We start from the raw sequence: 23,928 nt of genomic DNA on the forward strand, positions 1-23,928 counted from the left end.
AATCTTATTTGCCATGAATTAAGCCTTGAAGTCTTTAATATTATTAGGAAAACGCCCTGTATAAATAATAAAATAACTACTCAGTATTGGAACTACTTCTGAATATCAAATTTTGCAGTTTCAATCTCAGTTTCCATGAAAAATGTAAGAGCTAGGTAAAAAAAAAAATTGATTTTTGAAATCTCCGTACTCTAATCCACCAAGAAACGAATTTTTACTCAAATCCGTCCATTATTCTATTTTTGCCCACTTTTTATATGGAGACACAGCACTGTGCGCCAGCGAGTAGCTAATGCGTCTGACTTTTCCAACATACATACATACGTACGTACTTATGCGGCTAGTGTGCTTGTGTTTGTTAGTCGAAATGGCATTTTTTTCATTTAAAAGTGTGAACGCTTCATTCTGTGCTAAGCATTTAGCTTTTTGGCAGCCCAGCGAGAAAGTGCGAACTTCTCTACTTGTTAATCCTCATTTTAATCGACTTTCAGCTGTTCAACGCTATCAGTTTTATACAGGGTGCCAGTTCAGCGAATTCTAAGCGCATGGATAAGAAGTAGGTGAACGATAGGGGATTGACAAAAGCCTGTTGGCAATTCGCTAAATTGAAATGCAAAAACGTGCCAAAGCAATGAGTGAAGGTAATGAAAAGTCACAAGAAATTAGTGGCAACTGCGGCAAGTGTGGAAACAGCATTGGACATGAGTTGCGCTTTTACCATAAAAACAAAAAAACATACATGGATTCCCATGCGTATAAGTATGCAAGTCGGTTTGTGGGCATACTGGTTGGTGATATGTGGATGATTGCAGATTTATATACATACATACATACATACATATGCATATGTTTCGGGTTGGTTTTTGAACTTATTTCAAAGCAGCGAACAGTGGGACACGCTTTGGAGTGCTTCATTGTAAAATGTCGTCATTCTAAAATATGGTCTTTTGAGAATTGAAATGGTTATAGAGTAACATATATGCATCGCCGATTATGAAAAACTACAAAATTTTTGTTACCAAACATACATGGAAATCCGTTATTTTTTGCCATAATTTACTTAAACTTGACTTTTTTTTTATTGTGCAATTGTGTGCAAATTCTTACAATTGGCCCTTTATATACAGTTTGATGCACGCTGATAGAAAATTTGTATCCTTATATGAAAAAAGCGAAATCCCACTTATGATTCAAATCTAAAGGAACGCAACTGACAATGTAAGGATAACGTTTAAAATTTTAAAATAATATTTTTAATTGAGTTTACATTGTGTGAAATGAAAAGTATACCCGAGACAACAATTTCGTTAGAATATGAGAAGGATACGACCGCTGATTGATAAAAGTCGCAAAACTAGCGATTATCGTTGGTCAAAACAGGCACGTTTGTACAAGCTCAACATTTTGCCAGGTGATATTCAAACAATTGCGGACCGATTTTCTCTTATATCAGAGATCCTTATGAACATATATTGTAGCTGAACTGTTTTTAACCAACTTCCGCTTTTCGATTTACCTTCCACTAAATCGCCCAAATTACACACTATGCGACGGCTGAGTGTACGATCGCCCTATCTCGGTTGGCGGTTCGAAAACGCCCAATCACAGCTGACGCTTCGAAAACTCTCTATCTCTATACAAATTCAATGTATCGACCGGACACTTACCTGGCACTTACCTGATTAACAAGTTATCTGGTTAACCATTATTCTATGGTGTATTTTATTGTTGTAAACGGAATAAAAAATATAGCCAGATATGTAGAATTGCTCACTGATTCCGAAAATCGGGTTATTTTTTTTCTAAGGATAAGTTTACGAGATATTTGCAATTTACCGTTATTTAGCAAAATCAGCAAAAGTGGTTCCACTTATTTACGTATCTCTTACGACGCAATTAAACAATCTTTGCTAAAATGCGGCACCCCTAATTCGTAGCACAATTACATAGTATACATTCTGGGGGTTTCTCTGTCAAACCACCAAACTTGTATGTCGTTTCTTTGGGAAGCCTCGTCTTACCAAGACGGTACCTTCAACTTGTAAAATGAGAGTCTTTAGGCCTTTACAGTCATGGTTAAGCAGTCGACATTGGACGGTAACAGGAAAGTTTATTCCTCCTTTGGATATACCAAAAAGAAAAACTGAGGACAATGCAGTCGTCAGGGGAATCAAAAAACCTTTCACAATTGGTATATGAAATTTCTTCTCTTTAGAAATGTCAATGCATTTAGTATTTCATTAGAAAACTAACAGATTTACAAAATATATGTATATACTTATATCATAAATATCACTTGGGTCCTTTGTAATGAATTTGGAGTAAGTTTGTGGCAGCCTCTAAGTTGAGAAGCAAACGCAAATAATAGCTCTTATCGTATTACCAAGTACTGGAGTCATGTGATGTTCTTCATACGAAAAACTCAGCAAGACTTCCAAACAACAGATGCACGCTTTAAGGACATTTAGTTTACTTGTTCAACTCGATGGCAAAAATGAGTCGGTACTTACCGTATTTTGTATACAGGGCATTCGTAAATATTTTTCGTATCTTGCTTGTCCAATAGCACGGCCTTGATGAAAATTACCGGCATTGCCGGGAAAAGTTCTTTTAGATAAGCATCAGCAATGGTGCCCATTTTCATGTCCCAGCGTGCGCCTTCCATGAACAAGCCATTAACATAGGAACCTTCTTTGGGTGGTGCACTGAAAAAAATACCAATAAGAAACTCTTAAGAACCCATCACAGTTCTTAACGTACTTGATTTCCTCTTTCGTTTTCTTTGTCACATCACAATTGAGACACATTCGATCCAAAGCCCAAGAATTCTTACGCGCCGTCTGCTGCATAATGGCTGTGAGCAAACTCTGTGGATTGAAGAAACCGCCAAGCCAAATGGACGACGGCATTCGGAAATCAGCAACCCAGCCTTCGAGTTCATGCAAACGCAATTGCAAGTCAGCAAACCATGATTGCAAGCCCAACAAACTGGGATATGCAAGCTTTGTCCACGACTCGGGCACTTGATCCAAAAATAGTGATTGCATAAGCGCCTCCATAATTGAAGAAATAGTTAGCTCACCCTTTAAGCCCAACTCAAGTTCGTGTAGTGAGCGCTTTATTTCATACATTAGTATATTCATGCGCTCACACTCCTGGAACGCAACTATAATATAGGGATTACGATCTTCGACACGCGCCATCAATTCGGGTATATTAAATGGCGAAGGTATTTTATCGAGCAAATCTTCAATCATGCTTTTGACTACATCCTCCTGCGACTGCGTTTCCCCGGAACCCGAATCAGCGCCAGCAATGCGTGGCTGGAGCTCGAAAACGATGCGGAATAGACGTTCCGAAACGGTTGTTAAGAAGCCTATTTCGGAATTTAGATGCAGGCCGTAAAGCGTTGGACTCTCGGTCGGCAAATTGTCATCAATATAATCGTGGTAACCTTGATATTTGAGTATACCGGGAGCTGGAAAGCCAGGGCAAAATGAGAGCTCGCCGTCAATTAGCTCGGGCTGCATAAACTCTTGCAAGTAAGTGCGACACAGACGGCGATCCCAGTCATCTGTTATGTGGCCGCCATACATGATTTCGCCAAAGAGATAGCGCAGATCCTCCCAAGGAACGCGCGTGTTGGCTTCCAAGTAGTTGTAGAGCACATACACCGAAATAGTCAGATCGCCCACATTGAATGGGTAAACACGATTCCAACCTTGTGGCCCGAATTTTCGCCGTTCAGCTACGACTGCATGGAAATAGCAGAGCGCGAACAGTACCCCCTTGAACTCGGTTTCCTTTGAGCACATTTCAAGCGTTTCCTCATTGAAGTTATCCAGCGCCTTGTGCACATTGGCTTGCATGCCAGTCGGCGGTTCGTTTGTGATTTTAATAGCCGATTCTAGTATACCCTGAGGCAGTATGTGATAAGCGGGATCCGCTGCTGGTTCGGCACTCAAAAACAAACGATAATTTGGATTCACGTCGATGAGAGATGCCTCCATTTTTTTTTCCAAAGTGGGCAGCCAACGTGCCACTAAATGAATATTCTGCAAAATAACCCAGTGACCGTTGCGTGAAGCTGTGTCAATAGCGTCTTCGGCCACAATTTCTTGTCCCTGACCCAGCGAAACGCTGTGGAAGTTCTCATTATCGCCGTGGAAGCCCATAACTTTGCCCAACTTCTCAACATCCTTGAGCGGATCAACACCGGGCGAGAGTACAAAGAAAACATGTGTCTCGGGGCTGGTCTCTTCGAAGGTCTTAGCGAACTCCATTGATCTGGCGTCGATGTACTTGGAGCCAAGCTTTTCCTCAATAAATACTTGCATGGCGTAGGACATGCGGTCTGGCCGAATGCAGCGCATAATACACAAGCGCTGTGTAGCTGACTTTGTCTTCCATTCACCCGGAAACTTTTCACGCTCTGGACACTCCGAGTCGACAAACTTCTTCCAACGCTTGTGGGAGCCCTCGATGTCTTTGTCGAGATTTCTAAACGCCGGTAAATTGCTTAGCGCGCGTATGCCGCCCCAACCAACATTGGTCAGGAACGGAAGCTGCGATGTCTGGTTCGGCATGTAAGGGAAGCGTAGCAGAAAGTCCAATTCGGCATGCTCAACCTCGCCTGCGCTGATAATTATCTGCAGACACATTTGAGTAAGAAAGATAAGTTTGTCGGATTCGAAGAGGCCGCGCGACGTGTACAAGAAACTGCAATACGTTATTGAATCGATGAGATTCTCTACACGGTCTTTCAGCTTCTCCGCCTGCACAGCGCGTTGCATGGCATTTGAGAAGACAACCGTAAATGCTTTTAGCGAAAATTGATAGATTGGATTTATTTTGAAAAGATCGTTGAGTATAAAGTAAATGATTGATGCGCGTTCAGAAGCGGGACGATAAGCTTCGCGTGCCGTGTCTATTTGCACGGCAGTTATTTTCGCTTCCGCTACCTTAACCTCGATTTCGTCAGCAGTCTTTTTGGTCTTTTCCAAATTCATTACGAGCGTCACATCTTCCAAAACATTTTCCCCGGCCGAAGATAAGCGTTGCAGTAGATCATCTTCTAGGAACTTTAGCGTAATTTTGAAGTGGTTCTGCTGCTGCGTCAAGCGTGTGCGCATAACTTCCAAATCTGGCCGTTCCACTTTCACAACTTCTGCCAACAGCTGATCTTCGAGACCATCACGCGTGACAGTAAAGTTAATGAGTGTAGTTTGTGCTTGCATTTCGGGTTTATAATGTGGGTTGGCTAATTTTGTGTGGAGTATGAGACGAAACTTTGGATTAAAATCGATTTCTCGATCGCCCATTTTGAGGCAAGTGCCCTTCTTGATTAGCATACGCCCCAATAGTGGATTAAGTACAGCATCAACACTTTCGCTAATATTTTCGAGCAGCAGAACATTGCCATTGCTGACGGCCTTCTCCACCATGTCTAGGTAACTTTTCATTGTTAGTCGGACGACCACTAAGTTGTTTTGATACTTTTGCTTTACCCACTTAATGCCTTGCCTGTTAAAAAGAATGTTATTACTCATGTGGAAATAAATATATAGTCGTGAAGGGCTAAAATTAAAGTAAATTCAAGGAGTATTTTCCAAGCATTGAAAACAATGCACTACCCTATGTATGTGAAAAAATCTTCTCTTCTCTCCCCAAAAAGTGCCTTACCAACCAGCAAACATTTCGTAAAAGATTACAAAATGCCTTAAGAGATTCCCCCCATGTAAAGCAATAAATTAAGAGAATAAAAGACCGAAAAAAGGCCAAAGGTTCAAAGGCGGTTCCCCACCCTTTTGATCCAGAGTATGTTTCAAAATACCACAGATGCGAAAGACCAAACGTGTACCGTTTTCAGTGAAGAGCTTTCAGTGAAAAGAACATTTTTACTTTTAAGTGTGTTAAGTTGCAGCAAATTCTTACCAAACCAACCGTTAGTCATATAAAGTCTCTGCAGGGCGATACCTTCTTTCCGCTCCTTTGGAATCTAATGGTGAATACCCTCATTTTACAGTTTAAAGATACAGGCTAGCCTATGTTGATGATCTTGTGGGAAAGCATCCCAAAGTTTTATGCGATCTTTCCAGCTGTGGGGAAACCTGGTCATGAGAAACTGGTTTAAATGCCAAACGACAGAGATGGCCATGGTTCTAAAGCGCAGATCGCCTGTATCTAGATTCGTTCTCGGAAGAAGTCACATATCTAGATGATATTTCGTACAGAAAGCTAACCAGGAGGCGCAATGTAGAGGAGCATAGGAAAGCTATAACTAAGTATAAGTGAAAGGCGCACGGGTTCTATGTACGCCGCATTTTGTCCTGCGATATCACAGTCTGGTGGTCGTCCGTGGATAAATCTATAATAATAAGCTTATCAAACGTAGACAAAAATCGTGGACACCTTGAATCACTTTTTACCTACAGACTCACATCGGAAATTGCAGGTAAGTTCATCGATTCTTCTCTTATTTGCATTCTGTAGCTATCTTCTCGCAGCAAGCAGCAGCTACTTAAACACTTAAATGTGACAAGTTAACATCAAGGATAGCCAGGCAGTACAGAAATATTCTAAATGAGCTGGCAAATAGAAACTTCGAAATAATAGCAGGCGTGCCAGGTAACTGAATTGTAGATGTACCGACACGGAAGGCAATCTATTTGTCTGCGATCTGTGCCATTCTCAGTGTGGGTATACCGCTATCATCTTGCAAACACTGGCGGGAAAATAACTGTATCCAACAGGCGAATAGGAAAAGGTCTGCCGAGCACATGCCACACCAATGCTAAATTGGATAGACGGAGATCTATCGCACTATTAGGCCTGGTGCGATAAGTGCTTCGACGTATAATCGAGGCTATTATATTTTATATACAGCTCGAAAGTGAAGGACATTATCTGGCTCTGCACCACGTTGGTTAGGGACCGCCGCCATTGGTGCTCTCATTACTTTCTTCATTGTCTAGCTAAACTGAGTACAGTTTGAGACACCGTGACCTGAAATAACCTTTTTTATCCCTTAAAGAGAGAGTTCCTAATGCAGTGTGGCCAAGATAGCTTCGGCTTCCCTAATGAATTATAAAATGGCCTTGGTGGGCGAATTTTTTATAACAAAGGGTTCCACCATTGGAGCTTCGAAATAGATAAATCTTTGTCTGACTAAAGCCGGACAGTGATATAGAATATGCATTGAAGTTTTATCATATTAAAGGTAGAGCCGGCATTCCTACTCTGTCACATCTATTCGGTGCAACTGAAATCGCAATCGGTTGTGACCAGTCAAGTACTCAGAAAGTAGCCTGATGGAATTTATGTTTTCCAAAATAATACCCTTTCTTTTGAAAGGGTAGCCGAAGAGCCTAGCCTGTCTATGGCCCCCACCGCCTCCAGTACTTATTGTGTTTAGAGCGTACCAACTCAGTAATTATGGCTCTCGAAGGGGACCAACTGAGACCACAGAATGGCTGAGGGCCCGAAAAGGCTGCTGGCTGTCCTTTTCATGCCCTCGATTTCGAAATGGGTTGGTACCCAGCACAGTGTTACCGTGTTTTGGGCTGACAAAATTTGTAGCGTGTATCTAACCAGCTTGGATTTTATAGTCCTGTTTGAAAGGGCTTAGATGGCTGCTTGGCTATCTTAAAAGATAACTAGAAAGGGGCCCTTCAAACCCACAGTTTAAAATTTCGACTATTTCAGTCTGAAGCACCATTTGCCCAAGGGAATTGCAAGTTTGGCGCTAGATTTAAAAATACCTGCACTTTCTCTGTCCTCCACCCCTGAACTGCTGTGTACTAGTTTCCGTATACATCTGGGATCAAACGCGGATTCACAAATCTTCGCGATCGGGCATTATAACTTGGAACTTTCTGCCCACACAGATCTATTTACTTACAGAATCAGAGACTATTGTCCATTCTATAAACGACTCTAAGAGTAGCAATTGAGCACATATTATTTAAGAAATAATCTAATATACAATTCTCAGCTTCTTATTGATCCAGTGACAGATAGACATTTCAATCTTTGCAGTTTTTAAGGCGAGATATAACAGTTTTTTGCCATATCTTATACCACCATGCTATGGATGCCTCATACAAAATCGGATGGACGATCAGACGGTAGAGCCACTCTATAAGCCTTGAGCTCAATTCCCATGTTCTTCAAAAAAGTCGTTTCCAGGTCCACATAGTTGTAACGCCCAAGACAGTACTGCCGAATTTTCCCGTTCCCCACCAATATCGTAACCACACTCATGTAGTCTGATTAAGAGGTCGTCCATACAAGTGACCAATGCAAAGAAGAAAGACTCCTCCCTGCCGACAGCCTCTCACTGCTCTGATCCTCACTTGAGCCCAAGGACAATGTAATTTCTCGCCCACGAAGCAAAGCGTTGATTCAACCAACAGGGAGTGGAAGTGTTAAGTTTATCCTTAATGTGGAGGTCTTACAGTCGCTCTAATCTGTTGAGAGTGAATGAAATTAGGCTAATAGGTCTGTGTGATTTAGCTAAGTCAAGAGGCCTCTTGCCGGATTTAGGAATAAATAACTCGGTATTTATATTGCTTATAAGTATTGTTTACTGTCATTAGGTCTAGTGTTATTTAGTCTTCATTAGGTCTTTACTTAAACTTAAAAAACAAAATAGGTGGAACTTCTCTCGAAAGTAGGGAAGAGATAGGAAGCAAAAGGACGAGACATGCACTTCCGTGGCATCCCAAGTGTCGCATTTCATGACGATTTTTTTTTAAATTCACTATCTACCTTTGCGATAAAAGTTTCACTTGAAAACAAGTCCAACTTACAACTGTGGATCGATCATTAGCGGATAACGATCGGAGTGCACTAAAATGGCGGCATTTTCCGATGACATCCGATCGCTGGGCAATCCCTGGTTGTTCCACTCGGCGATTTGTGCATCGTCGCAAATCATTTCGAAAGGGTCACTATCCTCCGTTGCGGGTATTTTTGGCTGCAAATTCAAAAGGTAATTCACAAAATTAAAAGATCATTAGCAGAAAAGCGTGTTTGCTTACATTGCTGGCTTTGAAGGTAGGCAACCACATTTTTTGTTGCAATTCAATGCGATAGGGGCGCGTAAAGCAGCCGACATAAGATATGAAGCATGAGATGAGCAGCATATCGCCCGGCAGCGTAATTTGACCCTCCTTGAGACTATAAATGTAGCGCGCGCAATTTATAAAATATCTCATAGGTAACATTTAGGACATAACGGCCACCACTCACTCACCTTTTCACCGACTCTGTCCAGCGTATTTTTTCCGAGGCCAAACCGCCTATCAAACGATTGGCCAGGTCAATGGTGAAAGCCGTCTTGTCAGCCTCATCTTGGCACTTTTGTTTCTTAGCCAAAGCATCATCATATTCCATCTGCAAGACGTTCAACTGTTCCTCCAGCTCATTGAGCCGGTCATTCAGCGCTTGCAGCTTGTCGCGCGCATCTTTGAGCTCCTGCTCAGCTTCCACGAGTGCACGCTCCTTTGGTTCAACTATCAGATATACATCGTAGAAGCGATTTATATTTATAACCCATGAACAAAGTCCAGCCGCCGCCGCTGATTTTGCCATAATTTTTTCGGGATTGAACTCGGGATCATTGATATATGGCTGTAGTGCCTTGATAATATCCGGATGTATGTGCTTCTTATCATAGTTCACCAGATCGTTGAGAAATTTATCGACATTGCCCATAATCTGACGACAAGCCTTCCAGGTGCGGTCCTTTGGTATTTTACCTTTGGAGGCGAACAATACCAAGACCGCGGCGCACACGCTGACTACAGCTTCGGGCGGAGAACCAAAAGACTTCAACTCGGTTAGGTTATTTTTGTTTAGCGTATTAAGGGCCTCCTGTGCGGCTAACAACGCTGGCTGTGCCTTGCGGAAGTCTTCCTCGCACATCTTTGCTTTCGCTGTTACATCCTCCTCTATTTGGCGTACGTTTTTCTCCTCTTTGGTGGCAAACGCACGCTCCTTGGACACTTTTTCATTTTCTGCGCCCACAACTTTAATCAGATGATCAGCCTCTTCGTTCTTTGCTTTCAGCTCCACCTCCTGCACTTTTAGTACGTCCTGTAAGGCATCGACTTCTTTTGAACAGCTGGCCAACTTGATGAGACCGTTCTCCAGACGCACACGTCGATCCTGATTAGCCTTCACCTTCTCCTGCAGCAGCTTCGCATACAAATTGATAAGTTCGAGAAAAGATTTGGGTGTGGTGTAATTGTAGCGCTTATCGTTGGCCAAGTAAACCTGGGATATACCGTTGACAGTGCTATGGACATAAGCCACAAACTTGGACACCGGATCGGCCAAACTTCTGGGCAGCACTTCGATTTCGTTAAGGAAACGTGCCGATACCGATTCGAGCGCCTCTTGTGGCCATTCGTGAAACCAGTCGATGGTTGTGCAATTCACTAGTGCTGGAAATTTGCGTGCACGTACACGTAGCGTAGCGCCGACCGGTGAGAAGCAGAGCACCACCTTAAGCAAGCTGCGCACCTTGTCAATGAAGTACTTCCAGCAGCTTTCGCGCGTATCCATAATGCCCAGTTGCTTGACTTCATTGCGCATGGCACTGATAATGTTTTCAACCTCATCGTCCGGAAAGAGTTCGTGTATATCACCCGAAGCGAGCATGTCGTTGACCAGCACCAAGAATTGCTCACGCGCTACCTCCGAGTCGGTCATAAGGAAACAACAAGGCGTCGATTTCACACCAGCCTTCATATACAGCGTAGACAAGTTTGCCTTCAAGTCGTTGTTGCTGTAATCTTTGGTGAGTTGTATTTGGAATACGTCCAATGATGAGATAAAGCTCGCAAGACGCGTGAGCGATTGCTTTCCAGAACCGCCGACACCGATGAGGAGCGCGTAGCCGCGCGAAGATTCTAGTATGCGACTTATGCGACAGACGTGTGCCATGGCATCTTCGAAAAGCACCAAATTCAGTGCGCCGACAAAGTCATTGTAGCGCTCTTGTGCTTCGGTCAACAAACGATGCAGGCGTTCCCAGTCGGGTATGGCCATATATTTGATGTCGGAAAGCCCTTTGGCAAAGTGGCAGTAGATAAGCGGCTTCGAAAAGACAATATCCTCGGAGAAGGATTCAATACCTTTTCGCACCATCTCGCTCAGTAACTTCTGGAAGTTGATTATGTCCGTATGATCGACGAGCTTGTCACCGTAAACGCGATTGCATTCATGTACCCACAGGCGCAGGAGCTGGTTTGGATTGGGACAAGTTTCGTGATTCGCATACAGAACGCCCTGCGGGAATAAGGTGGTGTAAGAGTAGATAAATAGATCAACAGAGCAAAGGAATATTGTTAAACTTACTGTAAAAATATTGGCTATGTCACGCAGATTGAAATTGTAATGAAACTTGATGGCCGTAGGCAGGAATGTTGTGGCTACTTTCTGGTGCAATGAAATGGCTGTTTGCACCAAAGGTTCTGCCAGTTTTATTACGGCCTTGTCGAATTTGAGATGTGGTGCTGCCAAATGTTGTGAGAGAATCGAGTACAAAATGTGGAAGAGCGCATCGGCTGCGGGCGCGCTGAAGTAAAGTAAGCGAAATTTAAATACAACTCGATCAAGCAATAGCCAACATCAAATAATACTTACTTTACCGCAAAGGAACAAAAGTGTCGCTGTAGCCGTGGGTTTATGGTGAACGAACCCGCCGAAGGATTCATGCAGGACACAAATTGGCAATTGTGTATGTCACGTAGTGTCATCTTCGTGCGATCATACCAATGCCTATAGTCCATGAATTGACGTATGAGCGTGTGTGGCTGCACGGTGCCGTACTTATCCACTTCTGGCATGTTCATGTCATCTACGAAGTACAGCATATTCTTGTTACCCTGCGGCCCATAGTTGCGGCCAGCTTTCTTCTCCAAGGGCTTTTCCAGCACGCGCTGCAACATCTCCGATGTGGTGTAAAAGTTGAATGGTACATTTTGTATGGCAAACTTCTCAGTTGGCAGCGCGTTGAGTTTAGAGCCCATTATAATTGTTTTTCCAGAGCCAGCTGCGCCGATAAGCATAACTGGGTGATTGTCGGCTACGAGCACGTCCATAAAATAACGCAAACGCGTTGTCTCCGATGTGTGTACGAGGTTGGCTTGCAAGGGCACATCCGGATCGAGTTCAAATGACGGCACCAATTTAGTCCAAGGTAAAAAGTTCTTCGTTTCATGGTCCACATAGTAGGCAAATACATTATTTCCCGGTGGAAATTTGATCGTTTTGAATTCATTAATGAACCACTTGTGAAATTCGTTGCGCCAGTCGATGATTTGATCCTGAAAGAGCGTGGAGCCAAAGCCCCAAATTATGCTGAATACAAAGTATATCTCGTACCAGTCTTTCGGGCAGTCGTTGGGCACATTTTGCGGCGTAAGCATGCAATCGAGCAGGAAGCAGGTCATTTGCAGCATGGCGATATTCGAGATGGGCGTGATACGCTTCAAACGTTTGTTGAATACGTCCAACATGGGCGGCACATACTTGTCGAAGAGTACATTGAGTGTGGCGATCTCCGTTTGATTTGGACGCGTATTCAGCCACGACTGTATGAAGGGGCTCCAGCCAAGATCTTGCGGATTGATGTAGAGAATACCGGCGCGCGATACTGTGGCAGGTGTCGCCGTTTTTAGATTCGCGATTTCGAAAAGTAGACGCATCTCCTTAGTCAAAGCAATGCGTTCGTTGCTCGCCAGCGTCAGCACTTTATTATCATCCATGACTGTATTCAGACTTTCAATCCACATCGGATCAATGTCACCATCCAATACGATCCATTTAGGACCCGTACCACCTAGATTTGCTTGATCGCGCATAATAATTGAGAATAGTCCATCTTTCCATTCACGTGTCGCCGGATTGACAATACCGAAAAGCTCATCATTAGTAACGGCTTTCGGATTGAGATCATTGTAGTGCGGTTTGCGTTTTTGATTTTGATACGTTTTATTTAAGGTCTTCCAAACCTCAGACTTTCCAGTGCCGGCGAAGCCAATTATGAATACCGAATGTCTGACAGCAAACAGCTCCTCCAGTTGTACAATTTTCAGAATGAATCCCTCCTCCGGTTGTAGTTTAAGATCAATTGCCGATCTTTTGATGATAGCCTCAAACTCCAGAGAACGTTTTCGCGGCACATCTAAATTGGGGAATAAATCGCCAATAAGACCCATAAATACTGGCACATCATCGGTTATGATTTTCGGTATATTGAAATCACGTAAGGCACGCATGAGCACCTGATCTTCGGGGCGGTAGCGGTCATCACGCTGTAAAGGAAATTGAGAAGTGTTCAAGTGTGGTAAGAAATCGTGCGAGCTGTTAAATTGGTGAGGTGGTTAATAATGGGATTAGTAGAGTACTTGGTTGCAGGTCTTCTGACAATGTGCATGTTCAATTAAAGATATTAAAAAATACATACAGTGGTAAAAAAATTATAGCCGAACCACTTTTTGCCAAGTTTTGTTTCGTTGTTTATTAATTTTGGTTATTTTGTGTTTATGAAAATATAGTTCATTCTTTGACAAAACCCATGTAGTTCCAAGTTTCCAAATTTGTGCAATATTAAAAAAAAATCAACAAACTATAGTACAAATTTCGAGCTTTTTTAAAAATTCTAAAAAATCAAACGTAATTTTTAGCCAATTGAAATTTGTACTTTATTCTATTAGAATACAATGGCCTACAGAATCTAATTAAAAACTCGAAATTTTTACGAAAATTTGTTGAATATTTTTATTTTTGTTTGATATTGCATAAATTTTTAAGGCAGTGGCACTCGATTGGTACATTTGCACAGATTAGTACAAAATAAAAAAAGGGAATATTTTTTTTTCGTAGTCAAAAGATTGGTGCAATACAGCGATGTTCTATTGAAAAATTTCAACAAATTAATTTTCGTGATTGGGTATACACACAATTTTTTTTTCAAGCGGTCTGTTTCATACAAATTTTTTTTTGCGAAAATAATTTATATGGAAGAAATGCAAAACACTTTCTACAGAAAAAAATTTTAAAAGTCAATGCGGTTATTGCCTAACTCAGAACTTGCATTTTTTTTTACTAGAATTTTATGGGCTACAAGACTGCATACTCAATACATTATAAAAAAATCTGATTAATAAGTTGAAAATTTGCGCGAAAATATGCTGAATTTTCGGGAGTTTTGCACAAAGTTAAGGAATTATATTTTTAGTGGCAGTGACAGTTTTTAAAATCAGCTGTTACTGCTAATATTGGCAGTCACTGCCGTAGCAAACACAATACGGCCTTGTCAGTGACTGCTTTTTTTGACATTCCCTTTTGTTTGTTTACATTTTTGTTGTTTTTGCCTTTTAGACTTCAGTGACATCAACAGACGTTGGCTACATTTCATTTATATCAAATTCAGCATGCGAAGTTTGCTGCGATGAAGGCAGTGGCTGTGAATTTAGAATTTGGGCTAAACTGAGCAGTACTGCTAGCTGCCACTGCTGTATTGTGAGTCGCTTCATTGGACAGCACATTTTCTAAAAAACAGCTGATTTCGAAAAACTGCCGCTGCCATTGCCACTGCGTTATTGTATTTTGGGCTTAACTCTCCTCATCTCACATCAACTCAACTCACCCTAGCTCATCTTAACTCACCTCACCTCATCTGAATTCCCCTCAACTCAACTTTCCACAACTCATCTCACCTTAACATAACTCACTCCAACTTCGTGTTATTTGCCAGTAATAAAAAAAATATTTGCAATCATATTTCTCGACATTCCAGAAATACGAAGTAAGTTATTCAAATAATACAAGTCTCGACGCTCTCCCTACTACCTAGCCAAACATTTTCATTTATCCATAAAATGTGCAAGAAAATTAGTTGACAAGCCAAGTTAGTGTTTCAAGTTGCTGCCGGCCAATCAAGTGCTGCTTACACGTCTCACTCTTTCTCCCCAAAACAAGCATTAGCGCAGTTTCTTCAGAGGTCACATAATATGCGAAACTAAATTAGCACTCTCTCTTAATGGCACTTAGACTTGGTCTGATACTAATTTAGCGAATGTGAATTTCGCATTACCGTGCGCTCGAAACTTTTAATTAAAACGCTACACTTCGACATTGCACTCATATATTTCCGGTGCACAACACCAGTGCAACGTGCAACTGAAACTTTGGTTTGGCAACTGTTAATAACGTTAGATGGCATTCGCAACTGTGGGGGGGGGGGGGGGGGGGGGGGGGGGGGGGGGGGCAAGGAAGTGACGGTGCTGACAAAAACAAGGCCACTCGGGAGACTGGAATTGGATAGTCAATAAACTAAAAGACGGCGTGACGATGTCAAATTCTCCTCAAATGAACCACACCACAACAGCAAATGAGATTTTCGAAATTTTTGTGTTACGAATACCAAAGCAGTGAAAATTTGCAGCGGTATAATGCCAAGCGCCATTCTGAGTGCGCGATGGCGTAAATCTCTTACGTATTCAATTGCTAGAAGCACATAGCGGAAGTAAATCTCCAGCAAATACAGCCAGAAACTCTGTTGTTCGTGCAGAAGGCGATTAAACAGGTCGGCAAGTTTGGCAAAATAGTGATGGCATAGATATGGAGTTGGGATGTCATTTGCAGTGTGCGAGTACGCATGCTGTTGTAAATTAAAATGATATGTGCACACTTACTCGCAAAGAACCGGCAACTACCAGCACCGACTTGATGGCACGCAAACCCCAATCGTAGTGATCCTGCTTCGATAACAGCTCCTTGCACAGCGTGTAGAGTGTAATGAATTTTTGAGCTAACGGACGCGCTTCCTGGAAGCCTTCTGCCACCATCATAATTTCACTAATGAGCGCAAAATCCGGCACAACCATGGCACAGGGGCGATAAAGCGCTTTCAGATTTTCGGGCAATTCTGCGCGTCCCGCATAGCCGGGATTCATGGTGATAAACATGCCGACTGTCGGACGCAGCGATATAATTTCGCCTAGAAAGTTGAACATCACCTTCTTTGCCTAAAAAAGTGTAATGTGAATTGCAGTGTGATAGTGGTTCATCGACTGAGCGACTGTACTCACCTTAATGGCATCCTGTATGCATTTCACTTGCACTGCCACCACGGAGAGCACTTCCACCGATATGCGATTGAATTCATCAAAGCAGCCCCAAGCGCCGGTTTGCGCCAGACCTTTGTGTATATTGCCACAAGATTTGTAATCCATTTGCTCGGAGCAATTGAAAACGTATACCATCATGCCCAGCGCACGCCCGAGATCCTTGGTAGTTTCCGTCTTGCCCGTGCCTGCGGGACCAGCTGGCGCGCCACCCATCACCAAGTGCAAGGACTGTGTTAGGGTTATGTAGCAGCGATCGGTTAGCGGTGTGATTACCAGACGTGGCGTATTACCCAAATATTCATAGTCGTACTTGAATTGTGCATCGCAGATATTGGCAAAGCAATCGTCGTACTTTGTATCCCAGCGATGGCGCAATTGGCTCTGCCATTGAAACGCTGTGGCCACCTCAACCTTTGCCGAAATAATTTTCGCCACCACATCGCGACTGTGCACATCGATCGTGCAAACGGTCATGATCTTTTGCCGATCGGATGCCGACAGATCGGTCAGGAGAATGTTAATTAAATTGTTCAGCTGTGCCACTTGCTTCTTATTGTAGTCTTTGATTGCGTTCTCGTAACGCTGCTGTACTTTGGCAAATGCGTCGTTAGTTTCGGTTGTCCACCAAATTTGCGTTGTTACCAAAGCCGGTTGCGCGGGCCATTCGAAGATCCAAATGTGGCGCGGTTTCTCTTCGTATGCGATAACTGCGCGCCGAAAATGATCACGCAGCGTGTCACGCATTTTGTCCGTTACACGATTGAGCCACACCTCGACTTTACCGCTGCAGTCGCAATCGTTTAAGAAAGGCACTAGCTCCTCGTGTTCCTTGGCTATCATGCCGACAGCTAGCTTTGTGCCGGCGATCATTTCCAAGCGGCCCATGGAATCGTAAAGTTTAGTCAAGTGGCGGCACACCATTTGGGGATTATTACCATTGGAGAGAATGTCCAGCAGATCGGCGGAGGAAACGAAATAGAAACGTGGATATGCAAGTCGTTTGGTCTCGAGATAATCATTGAGCGCCTTTTCGCACATAGTGAGTTGTTTGAGTAGCGATTCGAGTGTTTCGTATAGCTTGCTATTCGGCCTGTTAGTTGCACGCACTACATTGTGATCGGCATTCATTTGATTTAGCAATTGCTTGAATTCGCGATCAATGTAGTCGAAGCGCTTGGAGTCTTCGGGCAATTGTGATCTTATATCCTCGGAACCGATGAAGATGCTCTCTAGATATTGCCACTTGCGCTGCACCTCAAACCAGGAACCGATTATCTGATCTGCATTGGATAACTTTTGTTGCCAAGCAGCGACCTCGTGCTGAAAGAAACCAACATACTTGGACGATGCCATATTTTGTAACTGTACTTGGTTATCTTCTAAGGTTTCGATCATTTCCTCTGATGCCTTAAGCAGCTTGAGTCCAGTGCGTTCGTGTATTTCATTCTGGAACTCCATGTTAGCCCATGTGTTGGCAAGGTCCTTAAGCATCTTTTCCATCGCTTGTTCCTTTACCGATTTGTCCACAATGTTCTTCACTTCCTCCTCGTACTCGTGCAAGTTCAAATCGATCAGATCTTTGAGCGTAGTTGAATCATCCATGCTAAACTTGACGCCGGTCGTTTGCATCAATTCAAACCAGTGGCGATCACGTATTGCTGGATTCTGCAACTCTGTTACAGCGCGTAGTGAAGTCATTAGGTTCTTCAATTGATTCTCCGTATGTATGTAAGGATCCCATGTGCGCATTTCTTTGCCTAGCCCACGCAACTCTTTACCGAACTTCTTGCATTCTTGATCCATCGACTCAATATCGATTTTCTTCCAAGGCGTCTTTTTCCATTCGTTGATCGTTGTTGTAATTGTTATGGCAAAGTCCCACATCACCTTTAGAAGTTTTAATTCAAAGCGACAGCGTTCAATTTTACTTAGATCTGGACCTTGCAGTTCGAAAAGTACAGCTGACTCCGTTAATGAGTTCTGACGTTCCTCCAAAGCGGTTATTTCCAAATCAGCTTCGTCAATGAACTCATATGGATTATCACAAGGAACTTGGAAGAACTGAACAAAAATAGCAGAGAGGAGATTTTTATTCTTATTTTGAAGGATATTTTAGATGGATTATAATAAGTCGGGGATACCCTTTTGCGCAGAAATCGCTTGCGATACTGATTAGCCATAGTATCGCAAAGTATAATCCGTTTCTCAATTAGATCGACTTGGTAGGACTGTATGGGCGCAATCGTTTGCTTGACGGCGGCAGCATTCTTTTTCACCTTAATCCACTTGTCGGGCAGTTCGCTTAGCTGAAAAGATGAAGTGAAAACAAAATATTGTTGTTGTGGACAGTACTAAAAGTTGTGTCAGCTTATGGGTGATGGGCTTTAGACTTGCATCTATTATCCGACCAAAACTCTGCTTCCGCCTCTGACTGCCATCCAAGGTATCGGTGGAAGTAAGCTGCTATTGAAGGAGGAGGAGGGCGCACTAAAATCAAAGCAAAGTATGAAAAAAAAACCCATGGTTGTAACCCTTCCACTTCCACATGTTGAGACCCTTACACTTCTTCAAGACAGTATAAGAGATAGAGCTAACGACAGTTAAATTTGGTGTAAACTAGGAGAGCAACACTACGTGTAGAAGACCTGTATGGAATGGTCTTCAGATGCATGGAAAGCTGACCGGCTGGCAGCTGAAGAGAAGGAGACAGACGAAGAAAAAAACCGCGGCTGTGGCTTAGCCGAATATTCCTGACTCTGCACCTGAGCAGGACCTATATGTTCTGTAACTCTACCCGTTGGCAACCAGGGGTCTGCTGGGCGAGCGGCGGGATAAACCATATGATCAAAAAGTTATATACCTTAGAATTGGAATCGGACATTATTGCATACTCAATCCAAATGTTCGCATGCCAAGTTGTTCCAACAAATGAGAATATTAAACGACTCCTTAAGGTCGGTAAGAGCGGAAGCTAGTGGCGTATTTTTTCACACACAATAGAGAGCGACTTCCGGCAGTTGAGAGATTTTTTCGTGGTGGGAAGCATTAAAGTAGGCTCGTCGGTAGATCGTTTTCGAATTCAGGTTACACAAGTATGAAAAAGTTTAAATTAAAAAGGGGTTTATCTGTTCTAGGTGTAACCTTAAATGTATTTTATAAAAATTCTTCGATATTCATAATTCACGAATGTCGCTATGCATTGGGCGCTTCTCTGGTCATGGCGAGATTTCTTGGCCGAAATAGTGCAGCCTTCCGCCGAATGTACAAAATATTTGTGCGCTAACTTTTGTAAAGAGAATCCTATTTATAAGAAATCATTTACCTGCGCCAACACGCTATCCTTAAAGTCATAATTGTATTGCTTCAACAAATCCACCACCTCACGTAATGGGTCGAACATATAATCATAAGTGAATTGCTTTTCGTTGATTGTATTGAGTACAGAAAGAATTTTGAGTAAACCCTCAAAGTCATCTTTGTTGAGCTCGATTTTGAGCGCTTCGTGAGCTTCGTCGACAAAGTCCTCCAATTCCTGTTTGGAAGAAGAATATGTAGGTGTAGTTATTACCAAATATATATTCACTTTTTTTTTTAGTTTTTTTCACGCACCTGTAGTGAGTTCTTAACTCTATCGATTAGATCCTGCTTAAAGAGACTTATCCATTTCCCCACTTGATTTAGCATAGCGTTTTTAAAACCTCTCTTATTTAAGCGCAACCACACGTTAAAGTCATAATAGGACTCCCATTGTGAGATCTCGTTTTGCAAGGCAATAAATTTGTCCAACTGGAAAGTAAAGAAAGGGTATTATTTAAGCACTGTTTTTTTGTGAAAAAAAAAACGATTAGCTAGATGAAAAAATATTACTTTCACTTCGTTTAACTTGCGAAGAAAATCGATTTTGTGTGAATAATAATGCCGGATTTCCACTGACACTTAAATTACAAGAATCGTAATATAACTTCTCTATAAGGTGCCCGATTTGTAAGGATTTTACATAGGACATCTGAGCTTGCAACAAATGGTAAGGAGCTGACATTGTCAAGAAAAACTATATAGCGTCGATTATGTGTTTACGAAGCAATCAAACTCAGGAAAACTGAGTGAAAGCCAGGGGAGGGAAATTTTTTTAACAGCTTAATATGGGAAATCCTGTGGAAAGCTTTCGGAAGTCAGTATAAACGCTGAAAAGAAAATTTTATAAAAAATAAAAAAAAACGTAAATTAAAAAAAAAGAGAAACAAATTCCGCCGATGTAGGACTTGAACTCGCATCTCTCGAATGGCATGCTCGTGCTTTGCTCACACGGTCAGTGCGACTGTTTGAGCGACGCGGAATAAATGATATATAAGTGCTTTCTCTCAAAATAGCTTTTCACCACCAGTTGAGCATTTTCAGCAAGTCGTAAAAAAGGGGTCGTTGACGAAAAAAGGGTAACGTTACTATTTTTGCTTTTCTTTACTAGTAAAAAATAAATCTCTTGAATTTAAATAGAAAATAGCGGCACAAGTTTTGCAAAAAACAGGGTTGCAAACATACAAATAAATCTAGTTGCTGCAAGCAAAGTTGCAATTCCTTTAAAGTTTCTAATAAATGAAATAAAAAACGTTGTAAGTTTATGGTTTAATGTAACTTAACTTTTCATCATATGAAATCAGAATTACCAATATTGTTAAATATACCTAGATGCAACCGGAGAAAAAGTTGAAATACATTTATAATTAAAAAGGAAACGATCGCAACACTATCGATGGTATGGACTATCGATAGTTTCCGACCTCTATAGCATTTAATATGCTAAAAAGGAAGTACATACACTATTCCTTTAAAAATATCGTCAACCGATAATACATACCTGTTCCTTGTAGACACTTAGCGGCGGATGCTCTTCCTTCAATGGCTTTACACCTGATTCGCCTTCACCGTCCAATTCTGATTCGCGTTCCCGTACACTCAAGGGGCGTCCAAATTTCTTAACTTCGGCAAGATATTGCTGTTTATTTGATAGCCATAAATACGAATATTCCATATAGATTTTTGAGTGGGAACGTATCTGTTGCAGTGCGATTTTCACTTTAGTCATTATGTCATTACGTTGCTTATGCATATCGGTTTTGTCTTTCAATTCCGCTGTGGTATTTGTTTTAATTGTATTTTAATATAAAATATTAAATAATAGTTTTCAATAAAGCATATGTACAGTGGTCGCCACATAATTAGGGAGCGGACTGCGGTACAAGTTTTGACCGTTAATTTTATTTACGAGGTTTACGCGGTATTTACACATTTAGATGAATTGTTCTTACATTTTTTAAATAAGTTAAATACATGAAAATTTCAAATCTCGTATAGGATTTATAAAAATTCGCTAAATCTCAAAAAATGGTCACCAAAACTTCGAACTTTTAATCAGATTTTTGAGTAAATATTCGAGTGTATAATTCTATAGCCTATTAAATTTCAGAATGAAGTAGCTAAGAAACTTCGTTTATTTGCTGACGGTGTTACGCATTAACTCTCCCAAAAATTATGTTCGAATTTTTCTTTCGTAAATTGTAAATATTTCCTGCCCTTAATTATGTGGCCAACACTGTATATCGAAATCATTATCGCAAAGGCCCTATTTGAGAAACATTTCACATTTTCAGCAGAAGCAAACAACTTTTTAAATTTACTTAGGAAATGCTTGCAGCGCTTTTCAAAAAATGCCAATAAATCAGTTGCGTTTTAAGATTAGGCTACTAAGTATTATGCTGAGGAGAAGTAATTGCTAGAAAACTTAAGGAATGTTAAAGAAAAAAAATTACCAAAAATATGGCCGAATAAGGCCTTTTCCATTGATAGATTTTAGTAGAAAGTTACTAGAACATAAGCCAGTTTCAGCATATAAACTAGTAATAAGTTAGAAAAAAAAAAAACTTACACATAAAATTTTCGGGCTCCGCATCCTCCGCTGTCAGCTCCTGCGCTACACGCGGCAACATGCCCATCATTTTGTACATATCATCAATTAAACCCTCCACATGCATTGTAAAGCCATGCTTCGAAGTGGGATCCAAATTTAAAAAGTACACCACCATCGGCTCCTGCAGCTCCATGAGAATTTCAAAAATTGGCGCATCATTCTCATAGCGATTATCAATCTCCATTCGCAAGTATGTAACACTGGTAATGACTGCATCCAATAGTTGAGCAGCGATTTGTTCATCCACATACTTTTCATACTGACGAAATTGTGCGCGCTCTTCCGCGCTGAGCGTTTGCAGCAAATCGTAGCGTTGTTGCGGCGTAATTAGCTGTGTGGGAAAGTGTAAAATATAACACAATTTAATTTAGTATAGTTTATATTCTATATGTGTATACATATACATATTTATGATGCCAAAACGCATGTGGAAAAATAAAATCCGAATCTTAATGCTCTCTCCACTTAGGATTGTTTTATACCGAAAAAAAATTTACCCGTTTTTTTTTAGATAAAAAAATTTTTATAGGCCGTTAAAAGCGCTAAAATTTGTCCATGTATTTTATATTTGGAAAAACAACTTAGTTTCTCTTCAGGAGATTTCCAATAATAATGTCCAATGATTTATTTAACCATTTTCTTATAATAAAGCTCTTTTGTGGGTCCCCCATGCTTTTTTTTTAAGTTTTTGGGGGAAATAGTTATTATTAAAAAATGTTTAAATAACCCATTGGGTATTGTTATTGGAAGTCTCTTAAAGAGAAACAGAGTTTAGCGATAGAAAAATATTGATTTTCAAGAATTCTATAACATTTTTACAAACATTTTTTCCCAGCTCCCAAAAATTTTTTGCTTTAAAATAAACTATACTACTTTTTTGATATAGAACAATCCTAGGGGTGGGTGCATTAAAACTCCCAATTTACTTATTTTGTACCACCCTAATCTGCATACCTCGCCCTCCGATGAACTTTCTTCTTCCTCTTCTGGGCTTTCAGTTGGCATCATCGTGATACGTTTTAATCCCTCTCGTGCATTTCCTGCTGCGCTCTCTTCGTTATTCTCCTCTTCAATAGCTTCGCTGCTGCCCTCATCGATTTCATACCGATGCGGTATGTCAAAAAATAGCTTAGCATTCTCCAACATTAATTTGTCTATCAATTCCTTAGTGACCAATGCTTGCTGGCGCCGTTTTTCCATAATAACCGAACGTGGTTCGACGGCTAGTAGTGCTTTGGGATTGAGATCTTTACGTTGGAAAAGTGGCACTTTACCCCAAGCATTAATACTTTGCTTTATAGCTTCCAAATTGGCTTGGCATTTCTCGATGCGCTTTTGCAAATGGCTAATCTTGGCAAAAACTTTGTTAATAAATCGCTGATCTGAAAGTGAGCAAGGACAGCGAATAAGTAGAGTTTTCGCAGCCCAATATATGTATACATTAGGGAAGTATATGTATGCGTAGCCTACCAATTGACATCCAAATTATATCACTTATAAAGGGCTCCATATACATCTCAATCGCACTGAGTTCCGCACGTATCAGATCCTTTTCCGTCGGCTGTGAGCGCGCGTTAACATCGTTGTACCATTCCGCTATACGCCTGAGTTTGAGACGCGCTTGCTGTTAAAATATAAGAGTATTTGTATTAGATAATCAAGCTTGGTTTATAATAAAACTGCCCATAACTCGGTTACGACCAAAACATATCCCACTTCATAAGCTTCTGAAAGGTTTCAATCGGAACGTGCCCATAAAAAACCCATAAAAAGCTGCGAAAAACTTCACGATCAAAATGTATTCAGCGGTAGAAGTTT

General features: G+C 41.4%; 1 protein-coding gene across 1 annotated transcript in view; it reads right to left on the reverse strand.

Annotated features, from left to right (window-relative positions):
- The window catches only part of LOC118738116 (dynein beta chain, ciliary), a 42,400-nt gene that overhangs the window by 5,747 nt on the left and 12,725 nt on the right, over nt 1-23,928 (reverse strand). The window contains 16 exon segments of the mRNA XM_036469036.1: nt 2,511-2,705; nt 2,761-5,523; nt 8,811-8,977; nt 9,042-9,180; nt 9,257-11,295; nt 11,365-11,584; nt 11,653-13,325; nt 15,711-16,043; nt 16,107-18,206; nt 18,287-18,451; nt 19,468-19,677; nt 19,755-19,931; nt 21,001-21,275; nt 22,069-22,441; nt 23,065-23,492; nt 23,581-23,734. Of these exon segments, the coding sequence (XP_036324929.1) occupies nt 2,511-2,705; nt 2,761-5,523; nt 8,811-8,977; nt 9,042-9,180; nt 9,257-11,295; nt 11,365-11,584; nt 11,653-13,325; nt 15,711-16,043; nt 16,107-18,206; nt 18,287-18,451; nt 19,468-19,677; nt 19,755-19,931; nt 21,001-21,275; nt 22,069-22,441; nt 23,065-23,492; nt 23,581-23,734 (11,411 nt within the window).

Source organism: Rhagoletis pomonella, unplaced genomic scaffold (assembly GCF_013731165.1).
Source record: "Rhagoletis pomonella isolate Grant_MI unplaced genomic scaffold, Rhpom_1.0 Rhpom_scaffold_00004, whole genome shotgun sequence".
NCBI lineage: Eukaryota > Metazoa > Arthropoda > Insecta > Diptera > Tephritidae > Rhagoletis > Rhagoletis pomonella.